Source organism: Gobio gobio, assembly GCF_949357685.1.
Source record: "Gobio gobio genome assembly, chromosome: 13".
Lineage (NCBI taxonomy): Eukaryota > Metazoa > Chordata > Actinopteri > Cypriniformes > Gobionidae > Gobio > Gobio gobio.
The window spans coordinates 10,930,676-10,947,413 of NC_137106.1; the positions used below are offsets into that span (position 1 = coordinate 10,930,676).

The window sequence follows — 16,738 nt, forward strand, 5'->3', positions numbered from 1 at the left end:
AAAAAAAAAAAATTATGTTTATTACTAGAAAATAACCAAATCACACAAACCAGGGTTGTAAACTCTGTTTCTGCCACAGTTCATATAAACATCATATAAAATGAATCTGCTCATTACGAGTGTGAATCATCACTAGTCTCCCGATTTAAGATTAACATGTCTTCAATCTGATATCACGATGCGTTGCATCCTCAATTGTCAATATTTCTGCACATGGCTACATTTTTGTCAATTAATACAAGCAGTCAGATATATGAATTCCCTTTTTTTTTATCTGCTCCAAGAAAGTACACTTCCTGAATGTTGCAAACATCAAACACAACTTAAACAGTCGTTCACAACGCGTGTCCAGTCTGGCGTGTTATCAGATCGCATGTGGAAGCTAAACTTTCATAGGAATTAATTGAAAAGTTGAAACACTCACTTTCCTCTGCACCGCCCCGTTGAAGTAACCCTTTAAGTTACAATAATGCTCACACACTCGCACGCACACACACGCAATCGCACTCTCATGCAGCCTTGCACGCGTGCACACACACACTTGCATTTAAATTGTAACATTTAAATGTTAAAATAGTGGGTGCATTTTTTTTTTATTACTCGCTTTTGTGTTTCGCCTCCCTCCGCCGTTTTATGCTAGCGCGAGAAGTGTGTATGTGATGAATTGTCATAGAAACGTCAGTAGGCTATAATCGATTATAGTCTATTACTGCATCAATGCAGATTCATCCACATCCGCATCGTGATGCAATATAATAATGCTCATATAATCATTTATTTAATTTTCTGAGAAATAAGGTTCTGAATAATTAGCAATTAACAGCAATTATTGCCTATTGTAGTAGTAATAATTTTTCAGATTTTTGAAAGAGTTTAAAAAATGTGCAAAGTGAAACAAGCACGCCGCAGTTATTCAAAATATTACTGTTAGCTTTGCTTTGATTTGATGATCATGGTAGTAATTTATTGAATGGTACTTCAGGAACTGCAGGCTGAGAAGCAGAAGACGGGTCGTGTGGAGTCTGTGCTGCATGAACATCGTGTTGCCAGAGATAAAGACATCATGCAGGCTAAAGCTCAGAGCTACCAGGAGATGCAGATTAAGGTAATCAATCTAGTTGACTGATAAGACTGTCATGCATAGTGCAATTTGATCTGACCACTTGTGTCATTGAAATAGCAGAAGGAGGCATGCTTGACGTAGTACGTTTAGTGTGAGAACTTTCTCTCTTCAGTTCCAACAGGTAAGAGAACAGCTGGACAGTCAGATCGCTCGGCTGCAGCAGGAGAACGGCATCCTGAGAGATGCTGTGGAGAGATGCTCCACCACCAACCAGATGGAGAGCAAGTGAGTCCCACAATTTTTCCATTTTCATCCACTTATTTGTGTGCCAAAAATCTTCATAATTTTGGCCATTTTCCAGCCTTTCTCTGGTTTTTGGAATTAAACACTGGGTAAACACTAAAAAAGAAAGTTGTGATCACTTACTCGCCTTCATGTTGTTCCAAACCCATAAGACTCATTTTCGAAGGACAAATTTGGATATTTTTAATGAAACCCAAAAGATTAACTTTTTAGTTTTTAGCATTTAGTTTTCTGTTTTGGTGGAAAGGACTTTCAATGGAGGGATAGAGAACTCTCAGGTTTCATTAAAAATATCTTCATTTATGTTTCAAAGATAAATGGAAGTCTTAGAACGATATAAAGGTGAGTAACAGATGACAGAAATGTCATTCATGGATGAACTATTTCTTTAAAGTGCCCCTATTATGCTATTTTAAAGTTTTGGAGTTCTCCTACAACAGGTTTACATGCATCCAACGTCTAAAACGCTTGAATATACTCATTATATACATTGCACATAATCAAAAAAGTCTCTTTAAACTCCTCCTTTCCATGAGCTTACTCTGCTCTGATTTGTCAGATGACCTAGTAGGCCCTGTTTACACTTGATATTAAGATGCGTTTTGGTCGATCGGATCACAAGCAGCCAGCGTTAAATACAGGTGTAAATGGTGTTCACTTTTGAACACTTCCAGACGTAGTTAGAAATGCATTCAACCGGATTTGCTTTCGTAGTGTAAATGCTCATGTGGTCGAATGTGTTCAGACAGCCACAAAAAAGACCACCTACTCTCCGCCTACTGACCTAATGTGTAAACATAATGGGAAGCGACTAGCCAGACGAGAAATCAGGACAAAAAGTGGACACGTATTGAAACACCAGGTGTAAATGGAGACGTTTCTTCCTCATCTACTGTAAATGGGGCCCTAGTCTGTTGTAATTGGTCTACTTCGCGAGTTGAAAAGGAAACGGCCATTACCATAACTGAATTTCAGCTCCGGAGGTTTCCTCAGTGCTTATATGAACATTTAACAATGCCGTCGGTTTTACCGTATCAATTCCAGCACGAGTCCTCGCCCCTTTGAAGCACAGCAAAGTGGATTTGCAGCACTGGATTCCCAGCGCCATGTCGACAACACGAACCAAACTCTACATTGTTTGATGGCGGGGCAAAGTAGACACTGCTCGCGGACAGCCAATGAAGACCATAGGCTGGCATTATGAAAATTTGTTACAGACCTATGTAGGTATGTTACGGAAGTGAAACTGGAATTGCTAACGACTCGTGTAGGTAGTTTAGAATTGATTCATTCTTGTAGGAGACAATAACTTTATTTTTCGTGTACGCTGATTTTTAACTTTGCAGACCTTTTACATTCACAAATGGCTATATTACACACTGAATGAAAGGTAATATTTGCGAAAGCATAATTGGGGCACTTTAAGCTCAGACTGAAATCATCAGGGACCTTGTTAAAAATAAACTTAAAAGTTTTCTCAAAAGTATTCTCATAGAATATCAAACCATTTTCTCTCAAAAGACTAAAGAGAATTTATTTCCTCATAATATGGACGCTTTAGGGCGCTGACATTTGGCGTTTTCAAGCACTGAAATTGGTGGAAACACTGGGAATTTTTCACAATCTTTGCAAACTTAGATGTTTTCCATTTGAATGTGTTTTCAGGCAGTCATCAGAGCTGAATAAACTGCGTTCGGAATACAACGGACTGATGAAAGAGCTAGCGGAGACCAAAAACAAGCTTCAGCAGGAAGAGTTGCAGCGGAAGGGCCTAGAAGTCAACTACAAGCAGAATATGTCCCAGCTGGAGGTGCTGATCACATCACACCCACAAAGCCATTGCACGAAACACATCTTTGAACTCAATCCCACTATTTTTAGAACGCCAAATAAGGCATTTACAAAATCAGTTAGCCATGTTTTATGATGTGCAATGTGCAATTAATAGCTTATTACATTGCACTAATTTAGAAGTGTGACTTCTTAGCTTAAACCATTCATGATCAGATGTGCTAATTGGCCTTCAGTTTGAGTTTTGGAAATTAATATGAAACCAGCATAGCTTGCGAAGATACTTATGATTTCAAGATGCAGTCAGAACTGCACAAACAAATGAGTAGTACTTTTTAAATATTTGTTTAAAAAAAGAAAACAATTATTGTAAATATTTATCAGATTTTAAGATAATTAAAAATCTATTTTTGACAACATTTAACTTTAACTTAAAGTCAGCTTAATTCAATTAAGCCGACTTGAATAATTGAATAAATATCGCCCAATTAAATATCAAATAATTAACTATGTAAACCTCTGAAACAAAATCATTGTGATTTTTAACAGAAATGTTTAACCAATTTTTATTTTATTTTGCCAAGACATCAGTTAAGTAAGCCTGGACTTTTGTGACCATGAACAAAATGATAATTGGAAAATCTGATTTATTTGTTTAAATATTTACTCGTTAATTTAAGTACCTAATTTAAATTTGGCTACACTTTATTTTGTAAAGTGTACTGAGTACTGAGTAATACTAAATAACTACATGTACCTAATATATAATGTTACGGTTGGAGTTTAGTTTAGGGTTAGTTACTTGTAATTATGCATAATTGACTGGTATTACTATAATACGTACATGTAGTAAAGTGTAACTACATGACCTTAAAATAGTGTTACCTTACATTTTAAAAATGTATTTTATTTGACCTATTCATTGAAGTTAATTGATTTGGTTAAACAAGCCATCCAAACCAACCGATTTGCTAAAATGTATTGGATTTTTCTGTGCTAAAGACAGAGGGAATCTCAAGGAGTGTGTGTTTGTGTGTGCACTTTATGGATTGTGAATTTATTTTATTTTTTTGTATTTTCATTTTCAAACAATTTTCCATACACTGCTACTTAAAAAACTAACGTTGAAAACAGCTTATCTTCTTTTTAACGTCTCAAGAAAAATCCGTTTGAACAGGGTTTTGTCCGTATTTCAAATAATTTTGGTTTCGAAAAATATTCTTTGTCCCGCCAAAGAGATATTTGATCATTTAATGTGACGATAATTCTGCTGTACCGGTACCTGCTGTACTCTTTAAAATCTCCTGTGAGTGTTTGTGTAAGCTCTCTGTGAATCAATCAAATGCATTTAAGGCCCAATTTAATTTATACCCCTTACCACCTTCCCTTTCCCCTACCCCTTCGTTTTGCGCGTTCACGTGAAGGGGTAGGGGTGTCTCGATTCTCTTTTGGCTGGAGTGGTAGGGGTAAAGGGAAGGGCCAGATAGCCCTTCAAACAAAGATTTTTCGGGCTAGAATGAGTGTAGTGATGTTGCCACTTGGGATCGATCACTTATGTGTTGCCTGGCTGCCAGTTTCTCCGTAGCTTGAGTGATGTGAACATAAATTAATAATACAGTTAAACGAAATAACGCAGTCATTATTTACATCACGTATCGTTTGTAAACTCTTGTGTTACCAAGGCAACAACTGTTGAGGTTAACTGCTCTGTTATCGCAGCACCACAGTTGAAAACGAAACCATATCTGTACCGACCTGCTTCGATCGGCGTTAAACAAAGAGTTTGTCCCAATGGAAAAACTGCTCCACCAGTCTTATGTTGTGTATCATTTTGTATCGTCTTGGGGAAACTCGAAGGCCTGAAAACAAGTGCCATTTTTTAAAGTCCAAATATAGCGCAAAGCAACGTTGGGAGTGAGTAATCTGTTAAACGTGCCCGCGCCTTATTTATGTTAGATATGTACACTTCATTGCTGTTCATACTGGTTAAATGTTACAGGACACTAATAAAAGAAATGGTGTATGATGACGTGTAATGGTGTAGTAGTGGTGTCCCATTTCTTAGCAGAATATTTTTTTTGTTTCAAGGGGCAAGGGGTAGGGTAGGCAAAGGGGTATAAAATAGAATCGGGATTGGGCTAAAGGCTGATTTATACTTCTGCGTCGGACCTACGCCATATCCTCTACGTGTTGGTTTTCATTTATACTTCTGCGTTGTTGTCCGCGTCAGTGTGCAATTGTGTCTAACCCACAGTATCAAGTAGGGATGCACGATATATCGGCAACATATCGTTATCGGCCGATAAATGATTATTTTTTATGTTATCGTTATCGGTCCAATAAGAAAATTTGACCGATATAGTCAAGCCGATAGATAATGTATTATTTCCTTCAGCTGAGACGGACGCGCTGTCCACCATGATGGGTTTGAATTGCTCTAAATATGTTTGGAATCACTTCGAAAAGGAAAATACAGTTATGTGCAACATGTGCAGCGCAAGTCTTCTATAATCTACATAAAATGATAATGAGAATAGAATAGGCTGTAAAAGAGCGTTGTGTTTCAGCGCGTTTGTTGAGGGAAGAGCACGCCCACGGAGTTACACCTTCATGACGAGCACAGTCAAGTTCGCTTGTGCATTCACAGCCTTTTGTGCCATTGTAAGTTGTAATATTATATTTATTATTATTCTGTGTATGTAATATCATATAGGATGCGTTTGGTTGAGTTAATAAACGATGCAGTAAAGCACTTCATTGTACCGGTCTTTAGCTTCAGCGCGCGCCCACGGAGTTACACCTTCATGACGAGCACAGTCAAGTTTGCTTGTGCATTCACAGCCTTTTGTGCCATTGTAAGTTGTAATATTATATTTATTATTTTGTGTATATAATCCCATATACGATGCGTTTGGTTGAATTAATTAACGATGCAGTAAAGCACTTCATTGTACCGGCGCGCGCATTTCAAACAGAAATGCACAGCATTAATAACTACTGGGACTGTCCTATACATAACACTGCAATGAGAATATTTCTGTTATAAAACGTAGTGAATTCTCTGGGTTTAGTTGTTTTTCAGCGCGCTGTTGTGGGAAGCGTCAACAACGCATTCTGACCAGCACAGTCAAGTTCGCTTGTGCATTCGCGTCATTTTAAGCATATGTAAGTCGTAATATTACGTTTTTGTAGTATAAACATCTGATTAATGTCATATAGGATGTGTTTCGTTAAGTCAATAACCCGCAGTGCTTCACTGTACCGGTGATCATCTTAAGTTTCAGCACGCTCTCAAACAGGGGAAGAGCATCCACAGGAGTTATAACCCTTCACCTATGCGTGATTTTGTGCTAATATAAGTTGTAATATTATATTTATTTTGTATAAATATCTGATTGTTCTCATATGCGTTTAGTTGTTAATTAAACTTCTAAGCGCTTCAGTTTATGGTTGTTCGTTCATTCTCTCCAGCTTCAGCGCGCTCTCAAACAGCAACATTATTCCTAATAGACTAGACTAATATTACAGATGTTTACTATTACTGTAATATTAAACATATTTTTTTTTTTCAAAAACACAGAAGCATTATTTTTTTATAATTAGCACTTTTATTGTTCTCGTATCATTTCAATCAACAATATGGTTTGATTAAAACCATTTCTTTATCGTCTGTGCGGAGGTTAATTCATGCACTTGCATTCTGATTCTTTATTATGCAGCCTAAGTAATGCTGTTCAATTACTTGTTTGCATTATTTAGGTATATTATTTTTATTTTTTAGACAATATAATTTTTGGTAACATTTTACAAATAAGGTCTCATTTTATTAATGCATTAACTATCATGAACAAACAGAGAGTAATAACCTTTGTTTCTTTTAGTAATAAAATGTTTGTGTTTTGTAACAGTCCATTCACAGTTCATACCTAATGTTAAAATACACAACTTTGGGTCTGAATATGTTGAGATTAACATGAACTAAAATTAATAAATCCTGTTGAAGTATTGTTCATTCATTGTTGGTTAACTAATACTAACAAAAATTAAACCTTATTGTAAAGTGTTAAAAAAAAATGTTTGGCCATAGGAGTGTAAAATTAATTTGAAAAGGTAAGGAATCTCACACTGGTTCAAATAGGCTACTGTAGTGTATAGGTTTGATTTATGTTGAAGTGTTTGGGACATGGCTTTTAATGGTGAGTCTTTTGTTTTTGTAATCAGGCTCTCAGAGTTTATTAAAATTTGTATTTAGATTTATCGGCCAATATATCGGTTATCGGCTTTCAAATATTAAGAAATATCGGTTATCGGTATCGGCCAAAATGTTCATATCGGTGCATCCCTAGTATCAAGGCAAAAGCCGAAGAAGCGGCTTGTTTACATTGTCGGAGTATCAGCAGCCGTCATGGTGTCAGATAGCGGCTTTTCTTGCAGCTTGAGTTGTTGTATGTAATACAAATTAAGCATCTCTAGTTGATTAGTCGAGTTAAATAAGAGTCGATCTGGCGCGGGAATGCGTTTTTGAAATCATGCAGAGCTTGTGGCGCTGTTTTCAGTATCGTTGGCTCATGCACAGACGAGCGCTTCAATCGCTTGCTGTTGCGGAGACTATTCATTCCGTTGAAATCACAAAACGAAATGCCCCCTAATGTGTCCCTGTTCTTGATATACAATCACTGATTAACATCTTTGGTTTCAATGAGAAAATAAATAGACTAGCGGATCTATGTTTTTATTCACTAACATAAACAATCTCTGCACTACAAAATATTGTGTTATATAGCAGATATAAGGATGAAACTATCATCCCATTTCTGGACACACACACACACACACACACTCCTATCGCAGATTTTTTTTATTTATTCATTGACCCGAGGGAGATGACCAGATTTCTGAAATGGAAACCGGGAACATTTCCTGTTTGAGTGGTCAAAATATAACTAAAATCAAATTTTTTATTATCTTTTAATTAAAAAACAGGGACAATACATTTTTGAATTCTATTTGTTGTTGTAGTTGTGGGCTCCCTATATTATTATTAACATTAATAATTATTATGATTTAGTTTGATTATTAGGATTTTTGGTCTGGATTTAATACAATTCAATGCACCTGCAAAACCAAAAACAATGAAAACAGTTTATAGTAACCTTAACGAGCAGTTCAAAACAATATTATAATATGGCTATAAACGCATTACAAAAATAAAACAACATAAATATGATAAATAAAACTATTTAACACATTTTAACATTTTATAATTGTATTTAATATTTTAATTTTCACAAGTTTATTCTAGGCTATATAAATAGCTTTTTTAACTTCAAATGTTTTGTTACGTTTGTGGTTGAAAATAGCTCTTACTATCTTTAATTGGTCGTGTTAGTTTGCATATTTTAAGTAGAAAGTATGTGTATTCTGCACATGTATTTGTTGCAAGTGTAATTGTTTAGGTTATTTTATAGTTAAGATGGTAATCACTGCTTTGTGACTGCGGAACTTTTGGGGACAAAACAGTCCCACATCCTGTCGAGGCTCTGTTATAAAGCACATACAAAATGTATTAATTAAATTTAACATGAATATATGGTATGTTACTACCTTTAAAGCGATAACGATGTTTCTTTTGATATTTGACGATATTGGCGTTCTGCTCTCGATTACGTTCTTCATGGAGTAGAAGCGGCGCGCGACCGACCAAGTAGAGGCAGTGTATCTCACAGCGCCATCTGCTGGTGAAAATAATCACTACGATTGCTCTTATAACCAGCAGATGCTGTATGTTGGTTTGGCGTTTTTTTGCAATATATCTGCGGGTTGATTTGAACGAGCTGTAAAACGGGGACAATATTGGGGACAGAACACAAAAAAACGGGACTGTCCCCAGAAAACGGGGACGTCTGGTCACTCTAGATTGGGCCTAAGTTAGTCAGAATCTGCTCAACACCTCTCAAAACACTGGAGTTTTTGTTCAGCACAAGTTCTCCGTGCCAGCTAATACTTTCATTATAACCAACAAAGTATAAACATGATGTGAATAAGAGATTCATTGCACAGCGTAGACAGCTTCATTGATTATAACGGGAGTTTTCGCAAGAGTGCAGCTTTGTGTGCATCGTGTTGAACTGAAATAAATGACAGCTTCAGTGATTTATAATGGAAGCGATATTTGCTCGCTTTCAGTATATAATACATATATATATATATATATATATATATATATATATATATATATATATATATTTCATGCTGCTAACTACACATTGCAAAGTTTCTGGATTGACAACTGTATTTAAATGTGCGATTTAAATTTGGATTTATTGTGTATTGTGTTCGTCCGGCACCACCGAAGACCACTTTTGACCCAAGAAAAACCCTGAAGTAATCCCCACCACTAAACGGTTTTGCATCTTTTGTTGCAGGATGCGAAACGTAGTTGGGAAGATCTGCAGAACTATTTACACAACGTGAGCTCAGAGAGAGAAAAGCTCCAGGCCGCTAAACAAGGTAGAAATACGTGCACAGCCACACACCACCTTAAAAACATCAAATGTTCTGCACTGGCCACTCAACACGTTTCTCCTGTGTCCATCTCAGAGCTGCAGAATAAGCTGATGACTGTGGAGAGCGAGATGACCACTAAAAACAAGGAGATCCAGAATCTTCACAGCAGCCTGAAAGACTCAATCTTCTTCAAGGAGCAGGAGCAGCAGAAGGTCATGCAGCTGGAGCAGAAGGTCAGGCAACTGCTGGAGGCATCGAAGCACACCATGCAGCCCGACGACCAACTACAGGAGCAAGTCCAGGTACCTCTTACTAGTCACTTTACTCCTCAAACTCAACAGAAGCGTGTCTGCATGTTATATCGCTGCTGATCATCGCACAATGTTGTCGTTTGCAGGATCTTCTTAATGAAAAAAAAACGCTGAAAGTTCAGATTGATAATCTTCAGACTCAGCTCAACGCTCAGGTATGTGTGTAGGCTGGTGGATGAGGGTGAATCTGTCTCTGCTTGTCAGTGGACATTAATTTTTGAGTCCTCTTTTTTTCTTTTAGGCTACGACAGTATCACATTTCGATGAGCTACAAAAACTGTAAGTGATCACCTCAAAGCTTACTTGTTTTATAGGCCTGTTTCACACTGCACCGCAGTTCAAATATATTTTGCCACCCATTTTGGGGTGTGTGTATGCTGTTGCAGTGACAGACACAAATACAACTTTATATTCAGTAAATCTGAGGGAATTCAAATGATTTAAGCCATTTGAAGCAACACTTTGGGATTTAAATTCCATTCTGTGTTGATTAATTACCATTTGCATAAATGTAAGTTTGTAATCACTCAGTGGCCAACTAATGACAGCCGTTACACAATTTATAGCCTTTATTAAACGAATACTCCATAGATCTCAGAGATCTGACAGCAGAATGTGTGTATTTTGTAGCTGTCTAGCTTGCTGCACTAGTTCAACGTGTCTTTGACAGTTTAGTTTGTGCTTCGTTTGATGCGCTAATCATAAAGGTGAAATCTAACACTACGGTTCAAAGGTTATTGGTAAGATTTTAAAGTGTTTTTGAGAGAAGTCTCTCCTGCTGCATTTATTAGATAAATATTACAGTAATTATTGTAGGGTTTCCCCCTAATAGTCGACTAAACATTAGTCGACTAGCCCCAGGTTTCACAGACAAGGTTTAAGCTAGTCCCAGATTAAATTGCATGTTTGAGCTGTTTTAACTGAAAGCAACTTGCACTGACATATCTTAAAATATGTCAGTGTTTTTTCTGCAAACCAGTAATGTTTTTTTTTTCTAATGCATGTTTATAAAAGCTACTTGGTAACACTTTATAATAACTACACGCTATGAAGCATTAGTAAATAGTTAATTCATCATTTATAAAGCATTAATATACATTAATAGGCAGTTTATAAATACAACTATAAATGCTTAATTCTTGATTTATAAACATATCTATAATGTGTTTAATAATTGTATTTTCATACTTTATACTTTCTCATCAGATCATTTAGAAAGTGTAAGTAAAGGATTAATAAACTATTTAAATGTACGTTTATACATCTTATTATTTAGGCATATAGTAATAGTTACTCAGTATGTTAATAAATGCCTTATAAACATGTATTTCCACTGTAATTCATGATTAATTCAGGTGGTTATAAAACATTTAGAAATACAAAGTTATAAAAACGAGAAAGCTGTTTTTTAAAAAAAGACAAAGTGAATTGAGCTTTCTTGTATTTTTAATGTCAAAAACAAAATGATGTCAAAATGTAAGTTGAAGTGACAGTCGGTTATGTAATGCTTAAATGCTTAATGTATTACAATTGAACTAAACTAATTAGATTTTAGGAGACTAAATCTACTGTAGATTTATTCGACTAAAACTAAAAACAATTCAGGTGCCTAAAATATGACTAAAACTAAATGGCATTTTAGTCAAAAGACTTTGACTAAAAAAAAAATTTGCTGTCAAAATTAACACTGCGGTGGGTAGGGGTGTGGCGGTTTCAGAATTGGTGATGACGGTTATGATGTGAGTCAGATGTTTCTTTATATACACACAGTAAACAAATCCTTAACAACCAAAAAAAACTTTGCAAAGAACATGCTATGTTTTAAATAAACCACACACTGTAAACTAATCCTTTAAAACAAGTAGGCTACTTAAATTCTATAAGAGCTGCATAAAAATGAATGAGTAGCCTAGGCCTAAATTACAAATGATAAAATCTACATACCTTTACCAAAGAAAAAGAAAAAAGTCGAACAACGACTGTTGTTCGCCTTTACCTTAATTAAACTAACTAAATACTGGAAACAAAAAAAGTGCACTGACATTTTAAATTCCTAATCTTTTTCGACTTCCAAGTTCCGTGACAGGAACACCATGTTCACTTTACTTGGTTTTATTGACGATCTGACAGGGGTAGCTATGTTACCCGCAGTGCTAAAAACTCGCTCTGATGCTGTGCTTGTAGCACAAATGCACATTTATTTACGTGCCAATTTTGCTAAGAGCGGATAGCGTGTTTCATTGTCTCTCCACCATGCTAGTGGATTAGCCGTAGAGTCAATTGGTTGTTCTTGGAGATAGCGGGCTAACTCCGTGTCAGCGCGCGCTCTGATTGGCAAAGGGGCAGAGATTTCAGACCTCCGTTTATTAAGGAGATCTCCAAGATTTCTCTTCTTGGTAGGGGGTGGTGCACAGACCTCTCCCGAATCATCTCCAGCAGTAGCAGCCTCCGAAGCACCACTAACTCCGCCTCCGTTTCCCTCGTAAGCTGAGGGAACCTAACTAAAAAATGTTTTTTATTTTTATGTTTGTAAAAAATATTTTAATAACACTGTTTTGGCGGTTATAGAGTTCTAATGACGGTGTTTAACTATAACCGTCGGTCTCACGGTTATATACTAACCGTCACACCCCTAGCGGTGGGTTCTTGTGGTAATTAAAGTATGTCGGGCAGGAACTCCAAACCTTCGCCTATCATTCATCGACCTAAATTTTTTTAGGCTTATTTGAAACATGCAAGTAGTAGCAACTTTACATGGCTTCTCGCTCTAATGCCAACCTAGATAAATGTGCGCTATTATTAGGCGCATATTCAAGTGTTGTGCAGAGTGTGGAAGCTAAAGTATTAGCCGGTGCAATCACTTTTTTCCTGATAACAGCGAAAATACAAATTTTTGGTCATACAGATAAGAGTAATACCGATAATCATTATAATAATCGAATAATCATTTGAATTAACGGGGGGAAAAAACAAACAAACAAAACAAACCGTGTCCGTGAACTGGAGTGCGTCACAAAAATGAACCGAAACTCAGTGTATAGGCTACTTGCCTTAAGCTCGGAACACACCAAGTCGGCGGTTGGCCGTCGGGCAGTTTTCATGGGTCGGCCGACTAAGTTTTCTCTGTGTTCCGCACCATCGGCTGAAGTTGGTCCTCATTGGCTATTTTTCGGCTGATTCAACATGTTGAATCTGCGTCGGCGCTCGTCGGTCAGTCGGGCCTTCTGATCATTCTGATTGGCTGTTCAGCTAGCGAACCAGTGCACGAGAAAAAAAACCCAAAAGTGACGATGCAAGTAAACGACAGAGCCAATAAGGAACACACAGAACGTTCGTCTCATTACATTTCTTGTTCTGACACTCTTCCGACAGGAGAAATATATCCATAGAAAGCTTGAAATGTCTACTTTAAAATGAACCAATTAAAAAAACAAAACAAAAACTTTCTGATTATGTAATCCGTATGAAAGGTGCATTTCTCTCTAAAGGTGTGTCCATTGCGGAGATAGCGAGTCAGTGTCATATACTTCAGCTTTGCAGCCCACACTAACACCGAAAACACTGGTTTATTAAAAATGAACTACGTTTTCCTTCATTCATGATCATTACTTTTGCCGGTGCTTTGTAGTAGCTTTATTCGTGCGCTTGAGTGCGGTGTCTATATAAATTAAAGCCTCATTATGGTTTAGTATTTAGTAATGAAATTAATATAAACATGCGTTTAGTCGACTAATGGCTTAAATGAACAACTGTTAGTCGAAAAACGTTTATTTGAAATATAACGTTTTCTGTTGAAATCTTTACTGTCCCTTTTGACCAATTTGAAAGTATTCATTTCTTTTTTTTTTAAGTCTTACTGACCTCACACTTTTGAATGGTAGTGTATAAATTTAATACATTTCAAACTAATAAATAACAACAGCTAATAAAACTAAAACGCACTGTGTGAAAGCATTATTATGCTTGCAGTGTGAAACAGGCCTGATGCCACATTAAAGAAACACAGCTTATGAAGACTGTACAGTATTTTATGGTTAATATACAGCTATGTGGAGTGGGATTTGGGCCAATTAGACCTGCTTTCCGCCAAAAGTCCTAACATGGAACGGATTTATCACTTACCGCTTTATCACGCATCACATGGTTGGGATGCAGTTCAAGGCGGTCAGCTGTCTTAAACCTCATTATACTTTATCTCGCATGTGTCTCTCATTAGCCTGGCTGAAAAAGAGCTACAGAGAAAGAGTCTGGAAGATTCCCTTAATGCCGAGAGGAGCAGCGGCGCCAGCAAGGAGACCAACATGCAGGCAAGTGGCACCACCGTCGTTTTAGCTCACACCGGTTTAACTGAAGTTTGATTTCCGCAGTGTAATAAACACATGGTTCTCTCTGCACTCTGCAGGCCATGCACAATGAGAATCTGACATTGAAGGCTGACCTCCAGAATCTGCAGGCACAGATTTCTGATCAGGTTAGACTTCAGTTGCTTTTCTTTCCACGAATCCACTAATACATTTTAAACATTAACGCACACAGTCGTATCTTCTCTTTCCCCAGGTTGTATCTGTGGATCAACTTCAGCAGGGGTGAGTGCATTAATAAGAAGATGGTTAGAAATGTAAACATAATATAGTGCACACTAGTGCTGTACTGATATTAAAATTCTGGTTCATACCGGTAACCCTTTTTTTTCCCTTCATATTACTGATACTGATTTTAATATTGGGCAGAACATAAAAAAAATTGTCTAGCAAAAAAAAGTATAAATGAAACCCATGTTTTATGGCCAGTATTAAAAATCTATAATATTGAAATATTTTGTCCAAAAAAGTAATACATTGAATTGATTTACAGCATTCTAAACATTGCATTTACAACACAAGCTATACATTTTGAGACTTAAAAATATAAGTATAAAATATATATATAATGTGATTTACAGTAGAGATTTAACCTTTGGATTGCTTCTCTGACTGGTGAATAGTAATAACCAGTTGATTTTGATGATTACTTTGGTATTATAGTTTGTCTGTTATTACAAGTGTACAGTATCTAAACTATAAAAGACATAAAGTAGAATGCAATAGGAAAATTAACATATGAAAATCTACATCATGGTTTTTTTTTAGAGGCACTTGTGAAATGAAAAGGAGATTCATAATGAAAGTATAATTCAGAGTTGAAATAAGTTTATTTCGCGTTTCTAAGTAGCATTGGCAAAGTTTTATGTCAAAACACAACACTTTGTGTGGAAAATTGCCTAAAATGTAAGTTCTTCCTGTCAGTATACAAGCGGTGACATTGTTTATTATAGAGCATTAATTAATGTTTGTCATATGTGTCCTTAGCCTTCAGCAGCGTGACGAGAAGGTTAAAACGGTGGAGACTTTGCTGGAGTCCAGTCTCATTCAGGTGGCCAATAAGGAAGAGGAACTAAAGGTAAACAAGACAATTCAGTTTTAGATCATATGGTTTTTATGGTGTTGTCAAAAATATGAATATTTCGGTATGTATCGATACTGAAATATATGAAACAGTAGCGATACACGATACCAGCTGCGCGTTCAGCTCGCTCATCTCATTCGCTCCGGTTGAACAGTGCTTGTATTGTGCTTACTTTTAGTCATTCGTGCGCACATGCACCACTGTTCTATGTAAAGTCGCCTCTCAAACAGTTTGCGAGTACCAAATTGAGTTCATTTTCTTGGCTTATTGCTCTTAAACAGTCAAATACATAAAATGTCCATCTTGGCGAGTATTCGGGTAAACAGTCAGTTTTGGAGCTTAAATAGCTGAGAGAAACCGCATGTTGTGTAACAGTAAATTGGATTCTGTGCATAAACTCTTAAAGTAACAGGAGCCTAATAAACCTGCTGCTGTCTGTCATGTTAATCAAAGAACCAAAGAAAGAGAAAATCACTCGCTGCTCTTGCCTGAATAACTTTTGTAACTTTAATTGTAAGCATTAAGTTGTACTTTTCTTACTGTCATTTCTGTAGTATTTCTTACCTGAATACTGTTAGACCCACCTGAAAAACTTAAAGCCATTTTTATTTAGTTTGTCTCTGTATTCTATTGTATTTATTTGTGCTTTCGTTTGCCATTTATTTTATTACTGACTTTTGTAAATTTTGTTCAAACGATTCAAATAAAGCCTCCCTGTTCTGTTGCAACAGAAATACCAAAATGATGATAAAAAAAAAATCATAATAGAATCATAAAAAAAGCGATAATAACATTATCTGCATGGTGGTTTATATGGCAGTTTTCCCTGTGGTATTATATATATATATATATTTATATATATATATATATTTATATTTATATTTGTTTGTAAACTAGCTAAAGCACAATGAACTATATTAAACAGCAGTTAAGTTATCAATTTAAATTTGTTGTATTGAAAATACCTTTTAATGTTTTTTTTTAATTTTATTTTTATAACAGGCGTTCAGAAATGAGAATGAAGGTTTGAAACACCAGCTGGAGGCAGTACAGAAACAGTCCACAGAACAGGTAGCGAGCCCCACACAGACATTAAATGCGGAGGAGAGCCTTGTACTGTCTAATAAATGCCTGCCAAAGCTGCCCACTCACATTCTTCCCTTTTTCTTATCATCACTTTTTTCCAGACATTGTCAGAAAAGGCACTAGAAGAGCTACAGCAAAAGTAAGTTACATAGTCACAACTAGAGATTATAGTTTGTGTTTTTTTTAGAATCCTGAAACAATAACTGACACACGCACTTATAAACCGCATAAA

General features: G+C 36.3%; 1 protein-coding gene across 10 annotated transcripts in view; it reads left to right on the forward strand.

Annotated features, from left to right (window-relative positions):
* ktn1 (kinectin 1) overlaps window positions 1–16,738 on the forward strand; it is a 64,969-nt gene that overhangs the window by 22,507 nt on the left and 25,724 nt on the right. For all 10 annotated transcript variants that reach the window (XM_079832415.1, XM_079832418.1, XM_079832419.1 and 7 more), the window contains exons 7-19: window positions 983–1,105; window positions 1,236–1,348; window positions 3,032–3,176; window positions 9,583–9,667; window positions 9,758–9,966; window positions 10,062–10,130; window positions 10,217–10,254; window positions 14,192–14,282; window positions 14,378–14,446; window positions 14,533–14,561; window positions 15,324–15,414; window positions 16,423–16,491; window positions 16,608–16,645. In XM_079832415.1, coding sequence (XP_079688541.1) covers window positions 983–1,105; window positions 1,236–1,348; window positions 3,032–3,176; window positions 9,583–9,667; window positions 9,758–9,966; window positions 10,062–10,130; window positions 10,217–10,254; window positions 14,192–14,282; window positions 14,378–14,446; window positions 14,533–14,561; window positions 15,324–15,414; window positions 16,423–16,491; window positions 16,608–16,645 — 1,169 coding nt within the window. The remainder of the gene's footprint in view (window positions 1–982; window positions 1,106–1,235; window positions 1,349–3,031; window positions 3,177–9,582; window positions 9,668–9,757; window positions 9,967–10,061; window positions 10,131–10,216; window positions 10,255–14,191; window positions 14,283–14,377; window positions 14,447–14,532; window positions 14,562–15,323; window positions 15,415–16,422; window positions 16,492–16,607; window positions 16,646–16,738) is intronic.